Source organism: Bradysia coprophila, unplaced genomic scaffold, assembly GCF_014529535.1.
Source record: "Bradysia coprophila strain Holo2 unplaced genomic scaffold, BU_Bcop_v1 contig_297, whole genome shotgun sequence".
Lineage (NCBI taxonomy): Eukaryota > Metazoa > Arthropoda > Insecta > Diptera > Sciaridae > Bradysia > Bradysia coprophila.
This window is the reverse complement of record NW_023503555.1, coordinates 6,141,220-6,168,146: the sequence shown is the minus strand read 5'-3', so window position 1 is coordinate 6,168,146 and position 26,927 is coordinate 6,141,220. Positions and strand designations below refer to the sequence as shown.

Here is a 26,927-nt window from a genome sequence, read left to right as displayed (position 1 = left end):
ACCTACTTATCTACTTTCATTGGAAATATCTGGTTTGTACATTCATTGATCGTCAGTATCGCGAATGTCAGCGATGGCGCAACCTGTGAGTCGGTCGTCTGAGCTTACAAATTTAAAAAAATTACGAAAAATCATATTATCGTAAAGTGTAGTGTGTCACCCGCGTAATCGGTGTAACCTCACCAAAGTTTACAAGCTTTGTGTATACATACAGCAAGCATTTTTCTGCATTGCGAGTGTTACCGGTGTTACCCCTCAAATCGTTTCTGGCAGCAAACTTTACTTTACATGCTGTCAGAATGTCTGGTAAAAGAAAGTCATACGGCGACTGTCACACCATTCTACACTTTTAGCCGCAGTCGAATATCTGAACCGAATGTGTCAGTGCACCTTCAATTCGTTCCTCCTGAAGTTGAGTGTTATTTTCCTTTATATAAAAAGAAAAGTTCTGGTTTAACTACACATTTCGATAAAAGATGATTAAGTTTTGAGTGAATCAACTACTAGTCATTGAAAAAATGTAACAAAACATCTAGCCTGCCGCACGTAAATTCGCTCGATCCTGGCAAATTTTATTTTGGCAAAGGAAATAGAATAATTTTCCTTGTGTGGTGGTTTCTTATAGATTCGCTTGATGGTTGTTTATGTATTGCTGTAGTGTAAATAAAGTGTGAAAAAGTGAGGGTTTTAATTGCCCACCCGTTCAAATGAGTGTTCTAATGTATTCACAAACAACTAAACAAGCAGAGATGCGATTTCGGGCTGCCAAAAGTATGCATTTCATGCAAAAAGTATTCGGATTATCGATGGTATTTTTTGTGGTGGTCCTGTATTTTATTTGGCTACTGACGGGTAAGTGGTTGCACTGAATTTTACCGATTTAGAATTGAAAAATTAAAAGTGAAATAATTTGGGTAATAAATCGTACCAGTCTAGACGGACAAAAGTTTTAATTAGAACCTAGCCCGACCGCTTTGAAATAACTTTTCGAATATTTTAGCACAATTAGCGGCTACCTCAACAAACAATATGCGCCAATTTTCGCATTTCATTTTATCATCGCTGTCCTGTTCGCTTGATATACCATTCAGAATTGTGATATTTCACCAAAAAAAAATATTTTCTTTCGCTGCCGTCCATATACTAATATTTGCTTAACATTTTCAATAATTTATGTCGTTCTGCATTTGAAATGTTCAATTTCGTTTCGTCCTGAATTTTTATATCGAATGATTTGATAGAAATATTATAAACGAAATGAGAGGGAGGAAATGAGAGACCGGCCTTTTTCCCGTTTGAAACGGACGAAGGGTGAAAACACAAGGCAAACAAATTTTATCGATGATTTGGAATTGATTTCGTTGAGCCTTAGAACCAGCTGTGTAAATGGTACTATGTTGCTCTTTTGTGCCAATTCATTTTGCTTCGTATTAGATCAATTCTGAGGGATATCAGCAGTTTGCTCGGTTATGGTTAGTTTGATTTGGTAGATTGAACCATCAGAAGCTCTTTGTATTCATGTAATTATCAGGCAAATATTCGGACTATTTGAATCAGTTGATTCTTCTTATACAATCTAGACAATGTAAGAGAACCACCGCGATTTTGAAGAATTTTATTCAGAACTAGCAACAGCTGGTCTTCCTTTAGCTGATCAAAACTCTGAAGTTCATAGTCTGAACCGATAAATCTTCGATCGTACTAGTAACGCAATGGAGACGAAGTCAAGTAAACCAGTTGTTGCAATAGGTAGTTGGGCATGTAAATATAAATTCGACGTTGTAAGGAAAATCACTTCTTAAAACGTCATTCTAAACCAAACTCAGTTTGATGATAAATAAACCGTGTGGGAGGGAAATAACAAAAGCAAACAGTGATATACGGACTGTAGCTGCAGTGGCGCGTTAGGGTAGCCATTTTTTTAATGACACCCATCTTGAGTCTTTATTCTAAAAAGCTTAATTTTTGTAACGTTTTTAGACAGAGAAATGAAAAGCTGGTACGCCTGTGGCGAATTAGAATGTCCATGTGAATGTCGGCTTGCATCTATGGGAGAGAATGCGAAAGAATTTCATACAAAATTGGTTCCATTCTCTCTCAACGATGCCAGATGTCATTCACATGTTCATTCTATCTCCCCACAGACGCACCAACTTATTATTTCTCTGTGAGATGAGGACATTTGGCGTCGAGTCAAAACAGCTTCACAATGGCCCAAAACTGAGGTTTTTAAATTTTACTTCATCGAGTCCATCTCAAAGAAATCTGTTTCAGGGGTTTCGAGTCAAAACAATATTACGATTTCGATTTTGGTTATTTCTGGCTACCCTAGTTTATGCAAACGTACCATACGTTTGTACATTTTATGCAAATAGTCAACTACCATAAAGGATAAAATTCTGATTTATAGCAACGACGTCCTTTACGGCATATCGTGAAAAATTGATGATGACGCTATAGTAGTTTTATATGGAAATACAAATATGAAATGCAGTGAGACGCAAATGCACTGCAAATATGATTACTTTATGCAAACCCCCCGATAATCAATTATTATCGTGATTGGTTCTCCAATTTCATTTTCTCCGATATTACTGTCATTGTCGCTGTAGCGAGTGCATGAGAAGATTCGAGCAAATTTTCAAATCAACCACCCTTTGTGACCTAATCTGTTCTCCATTTGGAGAATCCAAATCGAATGATTTTGCATCGATAAATTTTCAACGAACAATTTTTGAACATTTTTTCTTAGAGCTTTGGTCTTGTATTTCGAACAAAAGTCACCGTCACAACTGAACGGTTGAACAAGAAAATAAATGAATAAAAGATAGTCGGAACTGAAGACAAACTGTTACATTATTAACGAGCGTTCGGAAAGGATAACAAAATTTCTGTCTCTCGTTATCCAGCGAACCTAATGAACGTATTTCTTCGTGTAATATACAGTTCCAGCTCGTCGTCCAATCTACATTAATTATATAGGTCATGGGTCATTCATGGAATTGTATTCAGAATTACCAAAACTGCTAGTTACCATTTCATCGAATGTGTCTTTGGGTGACTGCAATGCGGGTGCTCGTAAATTAAACTTTAATCACAACAAGAGTTTAGATGGAAATAGGTGTGGGAATGTCCACCAAATAACAATTTTACGATCAGTGAGTGTAGGTAATGCAGGTCCGCACTACGGGACGAAAGGCAAGATAAATTGTTAAGGTTCAGAAATCGTGAAACTTCAAACGCAATAAGAGCTTCGATGGAAGTAGGTGGAGTAATGTTAATCAAATAACTGTTTTACGGTCATTGAGTGTAGGCAGGGCTTGTGATTGAGAATTTTAAGTCTGAAAATTCGGAAAAATTCCGAATAAAGCTAAAAAAGTTCAGAAAAATCCCTGAAAAAAATTCAGACTTTCTCGGAGTTTTTTCAGAAATTTTCGCGGAACGCGGAAAAGGGGCAGGCCCAAAATCCCGTGGGAACGAACAGTCGTCGACGAAGCGAGGAAAGCCGGGAAAGCCGGGAAGCCAAGGCGCTCGCTCCAAACCGAATTCGATGGCGACAATTTGTAGACTCTCTATGCTCCACCGAGGAGTAAGAAGTCAGATGATGATGAAAATTCACAATAATAAGTCTTGAGTGTAGGTAATGCAGGTCTGCACGACGAGTCGAAAAGCAAGATAATTGTTAAGGTGAAATCGTGAATTCGATTTTTTTTTTGCTTGTTTCTTACATTGGGTAATGAGTAGAGTAAACGGCCTGGAGCTTTCCATTTGTAAAAGAAAAACAAATTCAACTTATGGTCAGTACGCGCCTGACATAAAACACTTTAATTGCGAATTGCCACTCCTTTTCTGAAATCTTGTCCAGTTACGCTCTAATAGGCAATTTGCAGTAATTACTTATTGATGAACCACGTAACTAGTCTCGACTGTTTGTACTGCCCATTTATATAATTTGGGGTTTGTATAAGTCTCGAATTGGACATTTTATCACACTGAAATATTTATGAGATTCAGATCACTAAAGTGTTCGAATTCGTTTTGTGTAACGGGACTGGTCTTAATCTTATATCTACAATTAATTACGGTTAGTAATCTCTACAATAAACACAAAATCACGTCCATTTGTCTACTTCAAGGAAATGTCTTACACGAGATCAGAACACTGCAAAATGATTTTTCGCCCATTTTCAAATGCTGTGAAATAGCCTTGAGCATATACATCTACGATAAAAAAGAGGTGTTTAGGTGCAGTGTAATAAAAAATAAATATGCAGCGTTGCTATGGTTAAAGCTATAAATAGCGTTGTCAAGTCACGGACGGTTGCAGACGATGACGCGGGGTGGAGGTTTTTTTTGCATGGGGGCATGGGTATGAGGAAAGTTGTTTTTTGCATCTAACAAAGAGACAAAGAGTTTTAATTAGTAAACTCATAGCAGAATACAAGTCCTTTACAGCATTTAAATTGGTCTTGGAAAATGGGGTCTTTACAGTAGGGCTGATTTCGCATGAGGCTTGTGATTCGTCGTTTACAATTGAAAATCATTAGTTTCGTTGAGACATTCACCGATTTGACACGACTGTGGTTTGTGGTTTGATGGAGTCGTACAAAAATAACATTCTTTTATAAAGAAAAGTTTGAGAAGATAAGGCAACCATATGAAATAAGGCAGTCGATGGATGATGTTTGCTTCCTTGGATCCGCATTTATTTGTTTGAATCTGTTATTCTGTATTTGTTACTCTATTTAGTACTCGTTGGTAGGAATGGAAGAGACAAAATTTTCGTTATTTTATCAAGTGGCATTGTGTAAAGAATCCAATTGTAAAAATCGAAAAGCAATCAACTGTAAATCTATTACCTCGTTTATTCAAAATAATCGGTCTTGTGTTTAATACAAAATCTTTTACTTCATTTGATTTATCTCATGTTTCTATATATATACGTTCATGCTAATCAGAGCTCTCCGCTTATTTTTAACGTTTTTGTCGATATCAAATGACTATTCGTTGCATCAGACACTTCGTTTTTTCGAAAAATTACCTTCTCACGAGCAATTTTTTTTTTTGGGCTGCGATTGGGTTTCGTTTCCTCGAGGTCCTTGGGTTCCGCGAGAAGGCAAATCGGAACATAGAATCATAACTGAGTGTTAGATATACATTCCCGTTCAGGTGATAAGTTATTTGAGTGTATCAGTAGGTCAGATTTCTCAATGGTTACTTCTTGCCAAATATTTATCTACTTGCATCACTTCACAAGATTGAAACGTAAGATCGATTTGTTTTTGCTAATTTTATAGAGAATTCACTAGCAGTCTTACTTACTTACTTTTGAAACTTTACAACCGCTTATGGGCCTGTACCTGTTCGAGAACTTCGATCCAATGTTGCTTCTTTGAGCATAGTAGGTTTGCCAGTTCATAACTCCTACTGCCCGTAGATCCGATTCAATGCAGTCAATCCATCTTCGTTTTGGATGACCTACACCTTCTGCGTTCCACTGTATTGCATCGAAATAGCAATCTAACACATGAGAAATCATCACCGGCAATTGTCCTATTCGCTTTAATGTGGATGATCTAATCTTGGAAAATACATTAGCAAGAAAACAATGTACATTTACGGACATGTGTACAAATTGCTTGTACAAGCTATTTCTTATTCAAGCAATACCATAACGGAGCGTGATGGTAATGGTCCAACAGTATAACACCCACAAGGAACAACATCATACACATCGAAAATGACGTTGTCCCTGCCGATGATGAACAAAATCTAACCTCAGGCATTTTGGTAATAGCAACCCAATAGCGATAGCTATTTTGCTAACTAGTTAGTAAATGGGATTGTTTTGCGCACTAGATGTGATTTTCCCGATAAGTGCGATAGAATCCGTTAGATTTGCGCACGGACCTGTCAATTTACGCACTGACAAATGTGGCATCCACTACAATATGTGATAAATGATCGGTCAGTGTGTAAATTTACGCCGTTACTGAAACAAGTACACCAATCGTGAATATTTTGACATTAATGTAGATAAATGCTTTTTTCAACACTGATGTGTAGATTGTCATTGCCACACGCTGTGTTATTTTTAAGGAGATCAACTTTTCTTTATTGAGTTGGCAAACATGTATTTAAATTCTTTTGATTTCAATAGGGTAGAAAGTGATTTATTACAGCACTAAAGAAAACAAGGAAATTGACCTATAAGCTCAAAGCACGTAGAATCCATTACAACACTCGGGATAAAAAAACGGCTTCGCTTCGGATCATCGAAATTCACACGAAAAGTGGACTTTTCAATTACTTGAGCATTGGCTTTACTAGATTTTTCGGTTTATAATTGGTGGAAAGAACTAAACACAAATTCTTGATGCATCTTCAGTCAAATGGGTTATCTGTACTTTCATGGTCAAGGAAAGTTAGGAAAGACTACATATGGTAGAAGTTAACAAGAAGGACTTCTCAATTTTTTTCACTCGCCTTTAAAAAACCATTATGACACCGAGTGAAAAATGCTTGAAAGTTTTACTTTTTGACACTGAGTTGAGAACTTTTTCCCTTTAAAATCTGCTACGTTACACCCTATCCATCAGTTCTGAGTGCGCCCCAAGCAAGTAATACTATTCCCTCACTAAATATCCGAATATTATTTTCCCATCGAATTTGAAATTCATTTATGGTCAAATATTATAGGTAAATTAGCCGCAAGCAAACGCAATAAAATACCGAATATGACCGGACACCATATCGTATATTCTCACTCCTACAATCATTTTAGAATGAAACGAACACAGAGCTTTCAATTGATGAACGAGCGCTTAACGAGTGAACTAACATGAATTTAATTCAATGCCGAAAGAATACATCAACAATTAATAGAAAAATGAGTGAACCTCATAAAAACAACATTACGAATGCAAATCAACATAACGATCATTAGTATTTTCAAACATAAAATTGATTAAATTTAATTGTATAGTGGATTGCGAACTTGATATTACATTTTCCCTTTTTTTTTCCTTGTCCCCATGTCCCTAATGAAATATATGCGCAACTGTGTATTATCAACTTTGTTAGACCTACATAACAAAAACATTCATTTTTTTATGAAAATGGACACGCAACTTGTGGTTATGGACTTTAACATGTTATATCCATCTCGTATTATCGACTTTAATCCAGCCTATTTACCTATTTATTCCGAATTATACTTTTTTTTCACTAAAACTTTTTTGTTTTCTATTTAGATCAAAGGGGACGATAAATATTTTTGTACATTAATTCGTGTATAGTTGATAAAGGAGATTGTACCGACCTATACACACATACTACCACCTCGATATACACTACACATTTTAGTTGTAACGATTTAATGAATCCATAACTGATTAATGATGATTTGATTGTAATATCAAAATCACAAATCAAACGTATTCGATGTCGGAAAATTACTTTTGATTTACAGAAAAGGCTCATGTAAATAATACACCGCGTCGTCGTCGACTCAATTACAAAGCACAGAAGTGGCAAAAAAGACAGTCAGGCTAATGATTCTCAGCAGGGCTATTAGCGAGACCCACATGAATGTTTAAATCCGTTTAAAACAATCTGTTTATTCCGTTCTCGTACATATCTCACGCTATTTTACTGCAATTAGGGGTTTTCGTTGTTTGTGGAAAGGAAAATTATGCTCAACTGATGGCAGTGGTATATTATTTAAATAACATTGAGTGAACGTTCAGTAAAGCATTTAGCGGGGTTTTCAACAAATTGAAACAAATCTTTAGACAGGGACCACTTTTAGGAAAACCTTTTCAGAAACATTTTTCTTTATAAATTTTGAGGAGAAGTGTGAAAGTTTAGGAACAATTTGAAGAAAACATTTTTCCAAAAATAGTCCCTGGCTTTAGCCTAGAAATACTGGTTTCTTTTGATTTCTCAAATGATGTACATTGTGCAAATGACGAAATGACGCAGAGCTTAAGTAAAAGTAAAAAGTCAAATCTTCACCAAGCAACAGGCGACGTCATTGAAATTTAGACATGAATTTGCTTCAGCTGTTTTTCAGCTGATCCACTCATACATACAGAACTTCTCATACGTTTTTATAAGATTGTACCACGCACATTCTATTTCCTTTCTTTTTTTCAATTTCGCTGGTGAATAGTCGTAGTCTGCTGAAAATGTTACTGCGGTTACTGCGGATACGACATGCGTACAGTAAGGGCATTTAGGTTCTCTAAATTATCAAAAGAATTCTTGGAGAATTTCAGGATTTATTTTATGTAAAATAGGTTATGCGTACACTGTACGCCGTACAGTATAGTATAACGAGTATAACATTGATTAAAGTAAAGTGAGGCGCCACATTTTTTTCGGTTTCTGTACTGCTTTCTGAACGCTCTATAGAACTTAGAGAAGCTGAACCCACTGAACTGTCAATTTTTGACCGACACGCTGATCGTAAAATGATCTATGAGGTAAAAACTTTGACAATTTTTGAAAACTAGAAATTCTCAAAATCAAAGGAATGCCTAAAAATCAGTCAAATAATAAACAATTCTCGGAAAATCGTGGAAAATCCTCAAAGGATTCTCTTTTGAAAAATCTATGTCAACGAAATTTACAAATATCCGCCGCCCTTCGATTAATGTTTGAGTACCATTCTTGGGTGTCATAACGTGTTCTTTCATCATGTGCTGAAAGTACATCAAGTGTTCCAGTTCGAACAGTGTGTACAGTTTTCGATCAGTCAAAGCTGCTGGTACAAATTGTAGAATAAATTTAGAATGAAGTTAGTACCGTTAGTTGAGGCTGTAGGTAAAAAATATGAAGTTACCACTGTCTTCGAACAGTTGAGGCTGTATTGACGATTGAGGCTACAATAGTGTTATAACAAACTGGAGCGTTCTATTGTGTTAACACTGGAACATTTTATAGGATTGTTGGGAAAGATTGAACTAGCAAGAAGTTCGAAGTTACGCAACGGGTGGTTCCATCTGGGAAAAATGACCAATACCATCCTACAGTTCTCACATCATTTCTTGAATAACATGTAACGCAAATGTATCAAAACCGTTAAACTCACCTTTTCGTACGAGCCAAAAACGTGGCCGAAATGCTAAATATTTTACATAAAAAAGAGCCGAAACCATTATATAGATTCAAAAGATTTCCGTTGTATAAGCGTTTCCCATCCGATTGGATCGATATCTGTTTTTGATATGTTGACAACAGTCATTTAGACGGGAAATGAAATATTTAAACTGGCGATGAGAGAGGAAAAAAAATCGTTTTTTTTTTATTTGGAAAAGGATAATCAATCAGTAATATGGTTAGGGCAAACGTGTAAATACAACCACATTAAAAATCCAATCGAACAAATGAATTATCGTAATCTACAAAATGTGAATTGTAAAATTATTCAATAAAAATGCGGCGTTGGAAAGAGGCGACGGTGGTGGTGGTATCGCGTTCGCATCGAAATTGGAATGGTTAACATTTATGTTTTATTAATTTGATATATTACGTAGGTGTGTCACAGAAAATGCCATGAGTTATGGCATAAAAATACGTTTTAATGATTATCGATGGCAGAGATTCGATAATGTGGTGGCTTGACTAATTTTAGAAGTTGTTTTTTCTATTTCTGCTGCTCTATTGTATGTCATTTGAACTTTTTCTGCCACCCACTTCATATTTTTTTGAACAAAACTTTGACAAAATTACCATAAAAGAAATCCAACGAAATCGATGACGAGACACTAATCAACAGCAAGTAATTGCCATCATCATCACCGGTTTAAGGGGGTATACAATTAGCATCAAGTTAATTATTATTCTAAATGCGTTCGTCACCCTATCATGTATTTCAGATATCCTTGACCACTGCTATTTATTTCCAATATTATTTTTGTGTTACAGGCTGATTTCACGTATAATTCTCTCGATAATATGCATGTCCGCCGCATACTAATACATTTATAGGTCTTTGACTTGAGCTGGTTTTCTGTAAAAATAGAACGGGGAAATGATTCGATTTGCGATATAACCCAAGCTGAACGACATCTAATAAACGATTGAAATTGTGTGCTAAAAGCTCGTGAATGGAATACCAAAGCAATGAAAAAATTAAGTTCTTTCGTTCAAATTTGATGTGGGATTGGTTGTTTAAATTTATGAAGTGATGTGATTGCACAGGGAAAGCAATGGCTGTGTTAGTTGTTCGTCTTATTCAGCAGTTATTATTCGTGATCACGGACATTAAATATGTTTGATTTTATGCGTTAATGACACATTGAGTATGAGGGATTCTTTTGGAAACAACATCGGACACATTTTCCACCGGACTTTTGTTATAAAATATTTTTTTGGAAAATGCTGTTCGCACATTGTGAAATATACTAATTTGACTGTTCGCTTTATCTATGGTGTAGGGAAGGTGATCGGGTTGATCCTACTGAAATCAACCTTATACTAATTGCGTAAATAAGGTCTTTGGTTTGATACTATTGAATTGATTCTTCTTCTGAGACCAGTAGCGATCAGGGAAATCAGTAGTTTTCTTTGCATTTCGGACGCAGTGGAACCGCCAGAAGTTCACTGAAATAATACAATTTTCACCCATTTTACAACTACTCATATCTGTGTATGGATGAATTGTAAACCCCATTAGAAACCCGGTAAACCCAGTTTGCCCCGAAAGTGCAAGAAATTACCTTTATAATGGCACCCCACACCAGCCGCACAAACGTTGAGGAAATTTTTTTTAAACATTGTTTTGGATTCTTAGGACCCATACGTACCTTTCTATACACATAGATTTCGTCTGTTTTAGGTAGACTGTTTTTCAATCGCTGTTTGAAGAGTAATGTTCCATTTTGTAGCTTAACAAATAGTTATATATGTTGACATTCCATGAGGCTTGGATCATAAGTCCCTCATGTCTAGATCTATGTCAATAAAAACCAGATCAACACATCAGTTAAATTACAAATTTTTTGCAGCAATTTTTTTCATGACAAATTTGCTTTATCGACGTATCTATATCACAATAGCGAAACGTACTCTTCCTTCAGTTCAGGTTCAACTTGAAGTTGATCTGTTCAGGAGATTTAAGCTTGAATACGTTCCCCACAGTGTAGCACCATTAACCAACGTACAACGAAAAGTCACCGATGTCGACTAAAAATCATATCGCCTTTGTTTTATTGTCGACACTTTCTATGGGGATTGAACTAATCTTGCATTACCAGAATTTGATTTGTTCGGAGCCTAATGTAAATCCTCACTAGTGTAAAAAGCGGCAGTGGTCTCGAAATAATTGTAAAGACTTTAATACCCTAAAAAAGTGAGCTCACCTGTCGGCCTCCAATACCAGAAAATTAAAGATAATGTGGGACTAACCTCATCCAGCAGCAATCAAAAATGCATTCAATTAAAAAAAAATCCTTCGCAATGAATTAGCTTCTCGTTTAATGAAAAGCCACAAAAACGTAAATACCTTTCACAATGTTTTCTTATTTACTTGAACGGCACGCCATCACACCATTACCAAAATGTACAATAATTAATTACTGAGATTACTAATCTTTCCTAGACAGCAAGCATATCATTGATATTTACTGAAGCTATTACTTCCACTGTTTACAGTATTTTCAACAGATTCGTCGAAAATCTTCTACTTCATTTGTTTTATCACACATTTTGCTCTACAATTGTTAAAAGTTTCCTATGTGCGTGCAGAATGAGCACCAGCTGAATATCACCAGCTGGATCTACTAACACACACTTATTGTTGATAAACAATCGAAACACATTCTTAACAATGTGTTTACTTCATTCATACGTGTTATGTGCGCGCATAGATCAAGGCTGTATACTTTGTATACCTCAAAGCTTGCTTATGTTCTTCTGGTCATACTTCTATTCACTATAAATTTTAACTTTTGACGAAATTACTTCTGCAAATATTATTTTGAGTTATTAGAATCTGTTACCTGCTTGCTCAGTGAATTTCGTCATCACTAAGCAATCTAACCGGTTAACATCTTGTATTAGCAGTGACGACCAACACAATATTATGTACCTTCGCGGAAAGTTGTAGTTTTGACTAGTTGGAGGTGTGTTACCCGAGCCAATAGTAAGGGCTATTGTCCAGTAGTCAAACCAACAATTTCCAAGCAAGAACATATTGTATTTTACGTACTGAAGCGATCTATCAACGATTGCCAGTCACACACAACCGTTATTACCTATCTGAAACATGTAAAGTCCATAAACCCATTCATAAAAGTTTCGTTTCTGATATCACAATCGAAAATACGAAGCTATAGGACAGACAACAGTTGCCGCCGGTCTAAACGGAGTGCTTAAATAAATATTGTTTTGATGAAAAATGTTCTGATGATATGCGTTCGGAAATGTTTACTTTCGAAGCATGAAAATGGTTCAGTAATTCGTTATCGGTTCCTTGTTTTTATGACGGTTTGTCGAGTAAATCAAACAAAAAAAAAAGTTCACCTTAATGGGTTTTCGGGTTAAAGCAACATTATCGGGTGTAAATAGAAGCGTGTGAACTGGCATTAATGTCTGTGACACTATGAATTTGTTATTTGCTGTAATCAAAGCGTTCAATATTGAAAGTCTTTGTTTATATCGCTGACCTATCACACTAAAAAGACATTTATTAGTCCACACAACGAAAATGTTGTGTTGCTGGAATTACAAAGTTTTCGGTGTGTGTAGGTTTTTGGTGTTGACGTTGACGGTATGCATGACTGTTTTAACCTTCTGTTAAAAGGGTTTACTGCTCGACTTCATTTTTTTCATTACATGAAGAGACCATAAATGTATAAAATGCTACTAAAGCACCTCCATTTAATGAATTGTGAACCCATTTAATGTGTTGAATGGTTTAATGACTCTGTAAAAGCAGTAGACAACCGCAATTAAATTGGAAAATCTTTTACGACTGGAATTACTTAGGGTCTTTACCAAGCAGAGCACTTTTTCCAAATGGAACACTTTGATACTTTGTTGACCCTCCGTTTCGACAATTTAACCGTTTTTTTACGAAAATCATATTATTTTCTTGAGATCTGGTACTTCAACTTTGTCTGTTTACTTTATTTATTTTACCATGTATTTTGCTATAAAAGTAGATAATTTTGTCGTTTCCTTCGATAACACTCCATTAACAGTTATTTCCTCATCGATTGGAGAAAACAAGAAATTCTAACAAAAGCTGAGAAAGTAGAAATTTTCTCGCCTGTATTGCCATCAGACCAAATGTCATTTTGCCAAGATGGAGAAAATAAGGTTATTCACACCACACACGTCAGACTAATTTTTCATGCTTCTGACCCGAAAGTGAGCAAATTTTGCTCGTAATTCCGTTCGTTTGCATGAGAAGTTGTATATGTTGCTTTCCAATTGTGGCATAGAGACAATGAAAACTTCAAAATTTACAAAGAAACATAACCTAGAAGTTGCTTACAAAGAAAATTCTAACTTTTTTGCTTCGAATTCTTCATGAAATTATGCATTAAATAACGGTTTATTTGACATAGGTCATGATGCACCTTCAGTTCGAAATTTCACTCGAAAAGTTGAGCAATTTTTCGTTGGAAACAACACTTTAATTTTGAAAGGCGGTAAGTTAAAAAAATAGTTATTTATCTACCAAGGTAGGTATGAAGGTATGTTTTCGCACTAGATGTCGATTGTCGATCCAAGGCGAAGCCTATATACACTATACAACACATTGCAATGTGATGTATAGAGACGCGCTAAATAAAATCAAGTAGTCAATGCTTAGTGTGTACGCTTCAACAATACGTTCTGTATAATTGTGTGAGGTGTGACTCTGTAGCCGAATGGCTATGGTCGTTGCTTGGTGTTTGGAAGAATTTTGGTGTTGGATGTTCAAATCCTGGTCTGTGCATAGTTTTTATTTATAAAATTTAGTCTTTCTTAAAAGGTACTAAGCTATGTAGCGTGCGAGAAAAATGTGAAAAAGCCCAAGTGCGAAAAAAATAATCAAAAACGCACTTTGAAATAAATACCTTCAAAACGACATTAAATGGATGCATGGAAAATTGATGATTATGGCCCGGAATTGTGAAAAAATCCTTGGGCAATTATCTTATGGTATCGATGGTATCTTATATTCTCAGGTCCGGTCTCGCACTATACAAAAAGCATTTTATTCCGGCCAAATTTATATTCGTTTCATTCGCAAGAAAAGTTTTTCTCACACTCATTTATTAGCAATATAAATCTATGCTGTCAAAAACGGTTAACGATCCAGAAACTAAGATTTGTATAACTGTGAAAAATGTTCGGAAACATTCATTATGTTGCGTACGATGGATTTGGGAAAGTCATATTTCATTCGTTTTTCCGGTATTTTCAAATTCAAATTCTGGTATATTGGGATACGACCCATGAACAAAACACCATTTTGAATGATAATTCTACGCTCCTACATCTGCCACTTGTTTTGTCTATTTTTTTTAGCAACAAGAAATGAATTCGACTGATAGTCTGGGCTGCTATGGCAGAAAACGTCGTCTCGCTCGATAGGAAGTTTTATTGTATTTTGACGATTGGATATGAGTGAGGGGTCAAAGTTTCCGAACTAAATTTTGAATCTTTCCCTAAGTCTAGAAGAGAGTTCAAAAAAACTCATGGAACGGCCTGCTATCCTTGAGTTGGGAAAAAGCGGAATCTCCTGGAGTCATGAAATTGTAAAAAATGGAATGCTATCCTTGAGTTCTAGCTTCGGGGTGCGTGTGGGAAAACTCAGGATTAGTCATATAGTTGCAGATCATTCAACGGCATCAAGGTCTTGCGATTTTTAGAGTAAAAATAATTGAAATCCTTCGAAGCGTTAGTCATTTTCCTAAAGAAAAAATGTTTGAGGAAAGTACAGATGTTGCCTAGAGCTGAGGCTCCCGATCCTTTGACGTGTCGTGGCTCGGCCAGCTCTTGTTGAAAGGTTTGAGATCAGCTTTCCAAAATGCCTTCAATCATCAAAATTAAAAAATGGCCAGCGAAGTCAATCTCAAAGTTAGCGTTTTTTTTACACTTTTTCGGGAATCCTCTATACCTTGGACCGTTTCATACCCTTGACAAAAAGTTGGTCTAGTTTTTGTTATTGAACCAACCTTTCAGATCATCAACAAATATTCGCACTTGATCCAGATATCTTAGTTTTAAATTGTAGAGAAAAACCGTTTGTCACCGGTTCCATGAGACCCCAAGAAATCATATGTAATCGTCAAAATACATTAAAACTCACTAGCGAGCGAGATGACTTAGCATGCCAACCCGGACTATGACTGTATTTGGGTAAATTAAAGAAGAACATCGATACTTAACGCTGACGTACAATGTTTTTTTACTAAATAAAAAGACAACAAGAGTGTACTCTCTTCTAAATTGAACATTGCGTGACAAATTTGTTAGTACTTTTAATAGTGGGGCCCAAACCTTTAATTTATTTAAAAAGACAAATTGAAATTACGGTATCCATAATGATCTGTACGTACATCATGCATATAGGCTGTATTATAGCCCGCTACAGGCAACCTACTTTTCAAACTACCTTCTGGTCGCATTATGTACACAAAACCGATGCCATTGTAAATTCTGATAGTACTTTATCATGAACGTTTCGTAATTACCTTACCGGAATACGGTGTGTAGCTTTACTAAAAAAAAAATCTGACTTCGGTTGACATTGACCAAGGAAGCAACATTTTCATTGTTAAGCTTTCTGTGAGAGGAGTAAAAAAAATGTTTTTTGATAGGCGGATTACATTCCGTTTTTCCTTCCTTAATTGTTTTGTGTTCCATGGAAAATCATTTATTTATGACACAAATTCTACTGCGGATTGTCCTTTTATGGACGCGTACACATATGCTTTGGGAGGGTCATCATAAATTATGCCATCGTTTAACGTTCCTAAATCACTTTGTATTTTGAGTGGTGAATCGACCGGAAAAAAATGTTTAGTTCAGACTGATGAATAACCTATCGGAATAACCACATCATATAGTGGAAAATTCACAATGCTTAAACTGTGTATAAGGCAACAACATGCGCCGTGAATATACCAATGAATCAAAAAGGATTATTTTTCCATTCAAAAGCATCATTCATAAATCACAAAAATTAATTCGATTCCAATCGATTTAGCAGTAACTTTATCTGAGAGTAATACAAATGCGAAAATGTTGCACACATTGCGGAGACAATGTAAGCCTCACACGTCTAGACATAAATTGTAAGTGACATGGGTAAAATGTTGACTAGATATCAATGACAGTTTCTCCGTGTAAACTTTGTTGCTGACAACCATTTAACGAACACTTGGTTGCAGTTAGGATAGGCTATGTTGGACGTTAAATCAATCATTGCAGGGACAACATTTTACCGCATTTTCTTGAATTTCCACACATTTCCTTGAAAGCATTTTTGAGAAAACTTGAAAAAATGAAAGAAAATTCAGAAAAATGTATGGAAAAGGAAAGTATTTTTCCAAAAATAGTCCCTGGTTTCGTGTCATCCTTCGATCTCATTTAACAGTATTTTGAATGTTGATATTTGATGAAAATTCTGCCAGGCTCATGTAAAAATTTACTTCACTTTACCCCAAGGGAACAGAAAATCTCCATCGAATTTATGCTATTCCATGTCGACAAATACATACATGTATGTGTACACAGACGTAGAGAGATAATAATTAGATTGAAATAGTCAGTCGGTTCCTATAATTATTGAATAGTCATTGCATCTGGGAGCGTTACGAAAGAGTTGAAAGACTAACCTTCTGCGAACCATACTTCTTAAAGAGCTTTGGTAAAATTAACGAAGAGCTTTATGTACTGACAGAGTAAAATAAATGTTAAAATGTTGGTTTGTTTTTTTTTCATTTTCTTATCTACCGATTTAACCACAATCTCCTATGCGACCAACTCTCCGTGTTTAGTTTTACATAATTGTACTAAAAATGTTGTGTTAAACTCCCAAAAAATATACTTGTAGTACCAAAGACGTAACCGACTCGGCAACTACTAAGCTAAGAATTTTGCAGAAAAAACGTCCGCTAACAGCACATTCATAAGTGAAGACTGAATCAAATGTGCTACGTTTATCGCTACTTGATATGGGTCACAGATCATGCAAACTGTACATAATGATCTGCGATAATATATTAATTGGATACAGTGGTTAAATTTGACTTTTACATTAATTTTTCAAGCTTTCAAACGAAACACTTTTCTTCTTCAGTCTAATAAATTCTTTGTCTGTATTTATTAAAGGGATTGCATCGGTGTATTCCTGAATCGTCTTTCATGCTGCAGCGTAAGTGATGGCTTTTATGATTATTTTCGAGTTTTCCAGATTGATTTGCAGGTCTGGCAGCAGATTTGTTGGTATTCATGTCTTCATGTCATGTTAATCGAATTACATTTTCAAAAATTCCCTAATTTTTCGATCACTTTCTGTTATTTTCTCTAAAAAGACGGTACATTTAAAGGCATGTGCTGTTCCTACAGCGTTTTTAATTGTTTTCTATGTTTTGGAGCTACACTGATTACAATGGGATGATATTTCATAAGATTTAACAGGAATCAGAATTCAAGAATTTTCAGGAATTTAGTTCATTCAACGAGGCCCTGAGCCTGATATCTTCTTCATTTCAGAACTTCTAGTCTTCGTTGTGATCGTCGTTAAATATAAAAATTTCTCCAGAGTCAATCACAAGAGATAAGGCTTGGATTAGGTCAGCTTTTACAACACCTGAACCTGAAAATTGAAAGGTTGACCTGAATTTTGCCTGACCTAACTTAAATTTGACCTGATTCAAATCCAGTCCTTACCTAATCTGTTTGAGATTTAACCTTTAGAGGCTACTGACTATTTGGGTAGATGTTTTCTGACTTTGTTCGAAACATTTTAAAACAAACTTCGATAGCGACGGTTCTCATGCTCTTCTTCTTCTTCGTTATGAGTGGCTGAGTTTTGAGTAATAATGTTGACTGCCGAATGTCGTACTCGAAGCAAAGGCTATGACTTAATTCACTTCCGCACACAATATTCACAAACAAATACTAATCAGCCCCAAACCAACGTGTTGACTCATAAATTATGTGATAGCCTCGCTTTAATGCGGCAAATTCAACAAATTTAAGAGAAAATGATTGTCCTTATCTAACAGTCGTACTGTTGTGGGTTCCCTATGTGCATAGGAAAAATCTTTTTTTTTTGTTGTAAAATCAGACATTTATTGAAGCCAAAAATCACCTGATTTGAAGCTTGTGCGGGCAAATATAACCGTAAATATTACATCGCCTCTATCTGTTTTTGGGGACCCTTATGGAAAAGCGCGTGATGGCATTAATTAACACGACAAATATCGTCAGTCAGATAAACTTTTCGATTGTTAAGTGTCGATATCTACTAAACTTATAACTAAACTATTCGACATAATCTCGTATAAACAACCCACTGGGCATTGCTTGAACTTGGTAATAATGAAATTGAAATGGTAAATGTTTACTTTAACTTAGTTTTCCTGGAGATAAACATACTCAACTCGACTGCAACGACCTAGTTAACCAACGCAAATAAATAACATGAAAATTGGTAGAGACATACAAGCGCAAATACGTCGCCATCGTCATATTTCATTTTATGTTGTAGCTTTCCGAAAGTAATTTGCTTGTTAGAGCCTGTAATTTTATCGCCAGTTTAATTATAATTAATTGAGCTAATGAAAACACGATAAAAGAGAAGTGTACACTGTCTGCTAACGACAGGCGCTTGTTGATACAACAATGTTGAATTTTTTAAAACTTTGAAATTTTAATTTGATTTCACAGTCTTATCACAAATGAATTATCAAACCGTAAAGTCGTCAAAGTAAACTGTGGCGTGCACAAGCAAGCACACACAATTGTAGAATTTTCCATTCTACTTTGATTGGAAATGGTAGTGTTCGGGAGAAAAACAAACGACATTTCATGTAATTTCCATTTAATGTTGTGTATACATACGCTGCACAACATTAATTACGAACGATACGACGACGACCATTAGATTTAACTTTAATTTACATGCAACAATGATTATGCCATTAACATTTAATGGGCTGTGTTTATTCGATCGATCGTATAGGACGATATGATTCGGTTCCATTCATGATTTGTATTAAAGCTATTTTCGGTGTGATGGTTAATTTATGCGTGTAAATAATACAAATCGCTTTAAAAGGTTCGATTAAATATCAAATTGGATTTGTGACGGACAAGAAACCTCCAAATGTCCATCTACAGAATGTTCTACTCGGTTTTGAGACGATTAAACGTTAGATGTTGTTTGCACCCGGGTTCAAATAGATCTAAGTACACTATTTGCACCCAATTAAACGCTAGTTTGTATAAGAAAGATACAATTTTTTCTGTCGAAACCCCCAATAGAGTTAATACGGTTTGTACAAGGACGATTCATGATGCTTCTGTCGACGTACCCAATTGTTAAGCCAGTTTGAACTATACGAAGTTTCAAGTTGCTTCTGAGGAAACACCCAATTCTTACGACATTTATACAAGGAAGATTGAAGTTACTTCTGACGAAACACCTAAGACTATTTGCACAAGCATCAAAATAGCTATTTGTTCACTATTTGCACCAGAGTGCAGATCGTCGCTTCGTAAACGTTATTACCGACCAAACTGTTTATTTAATTTATTCAAATTTCACACAAGTTATCTCTTAAACGAAAAATTTTTATTCTCCATCTTGTCGATTGCGAAAAAGAATATTTTAATTTACTGATTATTAAGCCAAAAATAAGTGTTATGCTCCATTCATTATACTGCCGACAAACAGAACAAATAAACACTCACTTAGACGTAATCGACAATTTTTTTTTGGTGTGTTATGTAAAATAATGTGGTTTTGATATCCGATCTTCACAAATTTTATCTCTTTTTTTTAGATTGTCGTTAGAATATGAGACGGAGGGTAATTTATACGCATCCATCATAATCTAACGATATTATTTGGCGTTCGCAAGGCGTGCCTTATTTGTTTTGTCTCTGTAGACGTCATTCTCTTGAGAAGATTTCGGAATTGAATTTTCGATGGGGGTAGATACAAAAAATGCTGAAAATGTTTGCGAATGTCCTTCTAAATATCCTGGAGCAATGTCAGCAATGATCACTGTTTTACACAATATTGTAGAAAGTCAACCGACAGAGATTCCCATGGACTGCAACAGTAGCAAGACACAATTGATATGATAATGCAACAGTAAATTACAGCCGATACATTATGACCGAGAAATTGCTATGAAACGTCATTATCTTCAGCTTTAACCAAAATCATAGAATGGCGTCAATGGTCCGACGTGGATATCGTATATATCACAACAAACAGGCGCATCCGATAAAAACACAATCCAATTTCATTTTGTTATTGTGTTTTAAGTCTGCGCTTTTTTATCATGAGATAGACGATATATGTTCCGACGCCATTCATGCTCCATCCTTCCTCAAAAATTTGGCTCGTCCGCTATGCAAGATTTTGTGCTCCTCTGACGACTGACTTTTAAGAACGGACAACCGAAATTTCTTGCAATAATCAGGCCCGAACTGGCCATTCTGTGAAATCAGGCGATTCCCGATGGGCCTTTTGGATTTTCGTATGTTAATTTTTGTTCCTTTTACAAATGAGCTGTATGTAGCCTAGCCCCGAAGGGCTTTTTCAAGCCAAGCAGGTCATGGCAATACACTTACATTACCAGTTGACTCAGATTAAAAATGCAATGTCTTAAATCCTGCAATGTAAATCCTGGTGCAACAACGAAATGATTGTTAATAAATCCGAGCGATGTGATTTTGTTCTTTACATTTTATTCATTGATGAATGATTGCAGCGAAAGATCTAACAGACGGAGCCCATGAATAATTGTTTTACTTCCTCCGCACATGAATCAAAGTCGATTGGGTGTTTCGGGCTTGAAAAACCCTAATCTGAACTATCTTTTGTTCGGATTGAAAGATGGGTTCAGCATCCTCTTGAAATTAATTGATTCGCGGTTGATTTTAACCCTACTACCTCTATGTCAAACTGGTTATTTATCACCAAAACTAAGGGAAATATGTGTAACATACATTTGCTACAGATTTTAAAACTAATTTGTTAGACGATTAAAAATATAAAATGAATCTCTCAAGCGTTGAAGTAGAAATTGAACCTCGACCCTTTCGCTTTTACATCTTTTTTTTTCTTTATTGAACATTGTTAAATCTATTCACATCGTTTGCCGTATGGGATAGACGAAATAATTTTCGCGATAAAAACAAAAATTAAAATTCATGTTCTGCGAACATTTCATCGTGTTAAGCCTGTGTTATTATGAAAACTGTTTCGGCTATTCAATTTGATGGTTATATTGTGTGAAGATGCTCATCAATTTAACGATACCCCTTTTAACGGGTGTCTGAATTTTCAAATTAGATTGAATTGAGGAAACTTCCCATAGGAAAGTGAAAATTACTGTTTTTCGTCATCTGGGATGCCATATTCAAACAAAATCGTCCTTTCACGACGCGTACATGCTACAATTTTCTGTAAGCATCCATGCCTCTTAATGTACGATAGAAAATCTTTTGTCTGCTTGCGGCCAGAAAAAGACTCATTACCGTCTCTATCAAAACCGGTTTTCCACACGCCTTCACACGCGTCTCAACGGAAAATGTCTCAACAGGTCAGTAATGCACGAGGGATTCTTTTGAAAAACAGCCTACCGAAATCGGACGTATTTTCCAGTGGACTTTTTTATATGTGCCTATAAAGGTATTCGACCACAGAAGCCAAAACCTCTTTCAAAAAAATTCTTCGAAGCTTGTGTGGCTGGTGAAAGGTGATCAAAAACCGAAAACTTGCACTTTTCTTACAAAAATGTATGTACTCTATTGAGCCGAATAGGGACTTGTTGGGTTTAAAATTCATCCAGACCGAAATATGTGTAGTTGAAGTTTTCAACCGGAGACTTGCACTGTTCTTACTGAAATTTCTCGATGTGCACAAAACGAACATGGTCGTGTTCGGTGTCATTTGAAAGGTAAGTTTCAGTGCTTTTGGGCCAAATAGGGTCTTATGTGGTTTGGACGCATCTACGATGAAATATAGACACTTGAACATTTCAACTTCTATTTCATCGTAGATTCATCCAAACCACTTAAGATCCTATCTGGCCCAAAAGCACATTAAATTACCTTTCAAATGACACCCCACACGACCATGTACGTTTTGTGTACCTCGAGAAATTTCAGTAAGAAAAGTGTAAGTCTTCGGTTGAAAACTTCAACTGTACATATTTCAGTGTGGATGAATTTTAAAACCAATAAGTCCCTATTCGGCTCAATAGTACGTGTGATTACCTTTCTAATGACACCCCACACGACCCTGTACGGCTCGTGTAACTGGATACATTTTTGTAAGAAAAGTGCAAGTTTTCGGTTTTTGATCACCTTTCACCAGCCACACAAGTGGTTTTGGCTTCTAGGGTCGAATACCTAGGCACATATAAAAAAGTCCACTGGAAAATGCGTCCGATTTCGTTAGACTGTTTTTCAAAAGAATCCCTCACTATTACTTCAGCATTTCTAACTTGAGCTTTGCATTGTAAGAGGAACACACTAGCTGAGACCCATCTGTGAAACATTTTTGTTTGGCACTGTCAAGACACACAAAAAACAACAAACCAACATACAAAGAAAAAACAAAAATCAAGAAATCTGAGACGCTGATATATTACGGTAACTTCCCAGATATTTAGCGATTAGTATCCACCAGAATAAATTACTTGGAAGGTAATTAACACGAGTATGAACGATTCAATTTCCTCCTATTTTCAGTGTGTGTATTCCTTTGTTTGTTTATTTCCTATTCGCCCATTCCACTGGTGTAATTAATATTTTACCAACGATCTTCAATGAAACACGTTATTTGTCTGTTTATGATGTCAATTAGAAGATTTATTTGTTTTGTATTGTGTGTCGGGAGATGTAATTACACGTCTTCATGTTCCCTCCACATAACAATGTGGGAAATATAGGTCTGGTTATCATCGTCATCGAACACCATCGAAAGCTTTTCAATGGAAATTCAAATCTCAATCCCATGTACAACAGACACGAACCGTATAATTGAATCGAATAATATTCATTTGTGCAACAATAACAACCAATGACTTGTCGTTACATTCTCACCACAATTGTGTTTACCGAGTGCTTTATCATCGTCAAATGAGATAACCGTATACGACAAATAAACAATTCATTTGCGCTGTTCGGTTCTGTCGGCATCCAAAATCAAACAACAAACTTTAATTAGAAACCTTTGTCATGAACGCAATTAATGTCCCTCCTTCAACTTTCAGGTGACATGGTAAAACCGATAACATCGTCTCCAGTAACTATCAACGACAGCGCATTCGTTTGCAACGAAAAGCTCGACGACAATCGAAAATACTTTTATTCATCGTACTCAACGCCAACAACAACAGCACCATCACCACTTCCTACCATTTATTTTGTGACACCAACATATCCGAGACGTGAACAAATCGCCGAATTAACAAGACTGGGACAGACGTTAATGCACATTCCAAATTTACATTGGATTGTGGCTGACGATTATGATGGATGCAATACGTTCTTAGATTTTACGTTGAACCGATTCGGTATGTGATGGACGAGATAAGGGGGATATCCTGTCTCGAGTGTCCCATTGACAAATGTTTTGATTTGAATGATTTTGCAGGTATTCCATACACTCACATAGCTAGTCCTATGCCAGATATTTATCGATCATTTGCGCCGATACCGCGTGGTGTTGCGAACAGACGTGCAGCAATCAACTGGATTCGGAACAGTGGCAGAAAAACGGGCGTCCTTTACTTTGGAGACGATGACAACGCCTTCGATTTGAGATTATTTTCGGAAATCCGTTCGACACAACGGGTCTCAATGTTTCCCGTTGGACTGATTGGATTGTATGCTGTGAGCACGCCTATTGTGAAGAAGGTAATTTCAATCTTCTCACGACAACAAAAGAGCTTTGATTTATCAGACAACAAAAAAATCGTCCACAGGGAAAGGTCATCGGATTCTTCGACTCGTGGCCAGCAAACCGTTTATGGCCAGTTGATATGGCTGGTTTTGCTGTTAACTTAGAATACTTAGCATTGAGTCCAAACGCTACAATGCCTTATCGTGCCGGTTACGAGGAAGACGAATTTTTGAAAAGCATCGGTCTGCAGATGGCTCACATTGAACCGAAGGCCAGTAATTGTTCGGAGATATTGGTGTGGCATACGCAAACCAAGAAAGAAAAATCGGCTGTTGTGCGAATTGATTCGAAAGTTTTGGAATCGGATCAAACCAGTTTGGGGCCTTTACTCAGAGAATTGGAGGCGTTAGGTGTTAGTCATATAAGTTCTAGTTCAGGTGAGTTTAACCACATCTCGCCGCACTACCTTGATTCAATCATAGGGACATATCATCTAGTAATAACAAAAAAAGAATTTCTTCAAAACCTTCCATCGCTCGTTTGAAATATTTTTCAAAAAAAAAAAATTATAATTCCGCCTGCTTCCCTTGCACCCATTGGACCAATTTTTTTTCTGTGCCATCACAGTTTCAGTCTCTTTCCTTAATAAATTTTCCACCACACCCTTTGCATCCTTGGTTGCCATGGATGCCTCTGCATCAAATGGAACGGCCGAAAAATAAAATTTTTGGTTGAATTCCATTCTGCTGCACCGTTCTGAGCTTCAAGCTGTCTAATCTTTGAGTTTACTTTTTACTACCGGTTACACTTTGAGATAAATGTTTTATATATAGAACACGAAACGACCGTCTGTCGATGTAAAATATTTTATTTTCTTCAATTTGTTTTCCCTTTGATTAACAAGCGGAAATTAGAATTCTCCATAACATCAACCAAGCCGTTATTTCCTTCGACGCCCACAGACCTCTTGTCTAATACCCAATTCAATAAAATTGATACAAATACTATATGCCACCACTTGCTGTGACGCTTTATGTTCAACGCTGCGTTTTGAGGAGAAGCATAGAGAAAACAAGAACGATATGAAATTGACAGCCGAGCTGGGCTGTTCATTTTTTTCCTTTTTTAAATTTCAATTACTTAAATGACAAGCAATATTCAATTATATCGTCAACAGTTTGTTGTTGAATTGAGTGATAAAAATCGTTGTTGTCATGACGTGTAATGAGGGATGGTGTGGCTGGTGGGAGGTGATCGAAAAACGAAAACATGCACTTTTCTCATGGAAATTTCTCCAGGTACATGAGACGTATAAGGTCGTGTGGGGTGACATTAGAAAGGCAATTGCATGTACTTTCGGGGTCTTATTGGACAGTTTAAAAAATTGTTAGAAATTTGAATATTTTGTTGAACTTCTAGCAGTTCCACTGCATCGGAAACGACACGAAAACATCGAAAAGAGAATCTGAGTCTCTTGACACTTTAAAGGTACATCCATCGTGTTGCTAATCTCACCTTTGTAAATCCAATATCTCCAACAAAACTTTTCCGTCGTTCTTTTAGGTATAATAAGACCTAAGTGTATGCTTTCCGGAAGTTTGTTACATACTCTAGCCCCTCATTAAAATAATATTTTGAAAACCTTTATTTTTACCAGTTTTCTTGTCGATAAAGGTCTCATTAAATGAGTTATGGAAACGGTCTAGAATATATAACAAACTTACAAACCGCCTTATTATGCCCCAAAGAATACCGGAAGCTTATTTGTTGGAGATGTAAGAGGGATTTACGAAATTAAGAGAAACAATTGCTTTTGAGAAACACCTTTCAATCCAGTCCGTTTGGTGCCTTTGCAAAGCTAACCAATAGAGATCAGGGAAAACGTTTTGTTGACGTTTCCGTTGCGTTTCCGATACATGCGTCCAGTATTTTTTTGAAACTGATTTTGGCTTCTTGTAACGAATGCCTTTGCATATACCGTTCATATGAAAGTGTACACCGACCTTACCTTCGTACTTATGGTTCTTCTTTTCTAAACTTTTTCATTATCAGAAATCGTTCACTTTAATTTGACCGGCCCCGTATAAAAAAGTCTACTGGAAACTCTCCGATTTCAGTAGGCGGTTTTTCATCGGCCTCGACAACCTCATCCCCCTGTCGCACAAAATGTATGATGATTTCGAAAACTAAAAATGTATAACCGTCACGCAAGCCTTATACTTCGTCTGCCTCTTGCATTCCGTATATTTTGAATGACCCCTTTAGTCTACTAATTTCTCATTTCTTTTAAAATTGTTATTCAACAAATGTTTCTTGTCATTTTGCAGGCATCAAAGCTCAAGTGAGTAAAAATGGAAAATCGAAGCCGCTTTCGTCTGTGCTATAGTATGTGTGATAAGGACAGATTTACGAAACGTAAACCAGTTGTTTATAGCTCGTATGTTGTTTAAATACAATACAAAAATAAGTTTAAAGCAGAAAATGATGTGAAAATATCTGAAAAAAATTTGGAAAAATAATTCGATTTATTTTGTTCGGAAAAACTGTAGATGAAGGAGAAGCAAAAGAAACGTTTTGTTCCAGGGCTGTAAATAGATGTTAAGAATTTTTAGAAAATTATGAAAAATTTTGTTGTTTGTGTACTTTTTACTATATTTTTACTCGTAGAACATAAAAGATTTCCTTTTTAGAAAAATAATTTTTTTTACGGTTATTCGATCTAGTTTTACAAATTTACTGCACCAATCTTTTACACACATACCACGACATAAGACATATACATTACCTAACGTAATTTAGAACAAATATAAAAAACAAAAATGAGACT

The 26,927-nt window shown here is 36.0% G+C and overlaps 1 protein-coding gene across 1 annotated transcript; it reads left to right on the top strand.

Annotated features, from left to right (window-relative positions):
• Positions 1-326: 326 nt before the first annotated feature.
• On the top strand, positions 327-26,900 carry LOC119078472 (galactosylgalactosylxylosylprotein 3-beta-glucuronosyltransferase S). Its single transcript, XM_037186026.1, has 5 exons — positions 327-852; positions 23,469-23,771; positions 23,852-24,114; positions 24,183-24,537; positions 26,428-26,900. Exons 1-5 carry the CDS (start codon positions 708-710, stop codon positions 26,484-26,486), a joined length of 1,125 nt encoding a protein of 374 aa, XP_037041921.1. The 5' UTR covers positions 327-707; the 3' UTR covers positions 26,487-26,900.
• Positions 26,901-26,927: the final 27 nt, after the last annotated feature.

Excerpts from the sequence above, each read along its gene's own strand:
- LOC119078472 (XM_037186026.1), top strand. The coding sequence starts at position 708 with ATGAGTGTTCTAATGTATTCACAAACAACTAAACAAGCAGAGATGCGA. Across the intron at positions 23,772-23,851 it reads TTTTACGTTGAACCGATTCG|GTATTCCATACACTCACATA; the intron begins GTATGTGATGGA and ends ATGATTTTGCAG. Across the intron at positions 24,538-26,427 it reads TCATATAAGTTCTAGTTCAG|GCATCAAAGCTCAAGTGAGT; the intron begins GTGAGTTTAACC and ends GTCATTTTGCAG.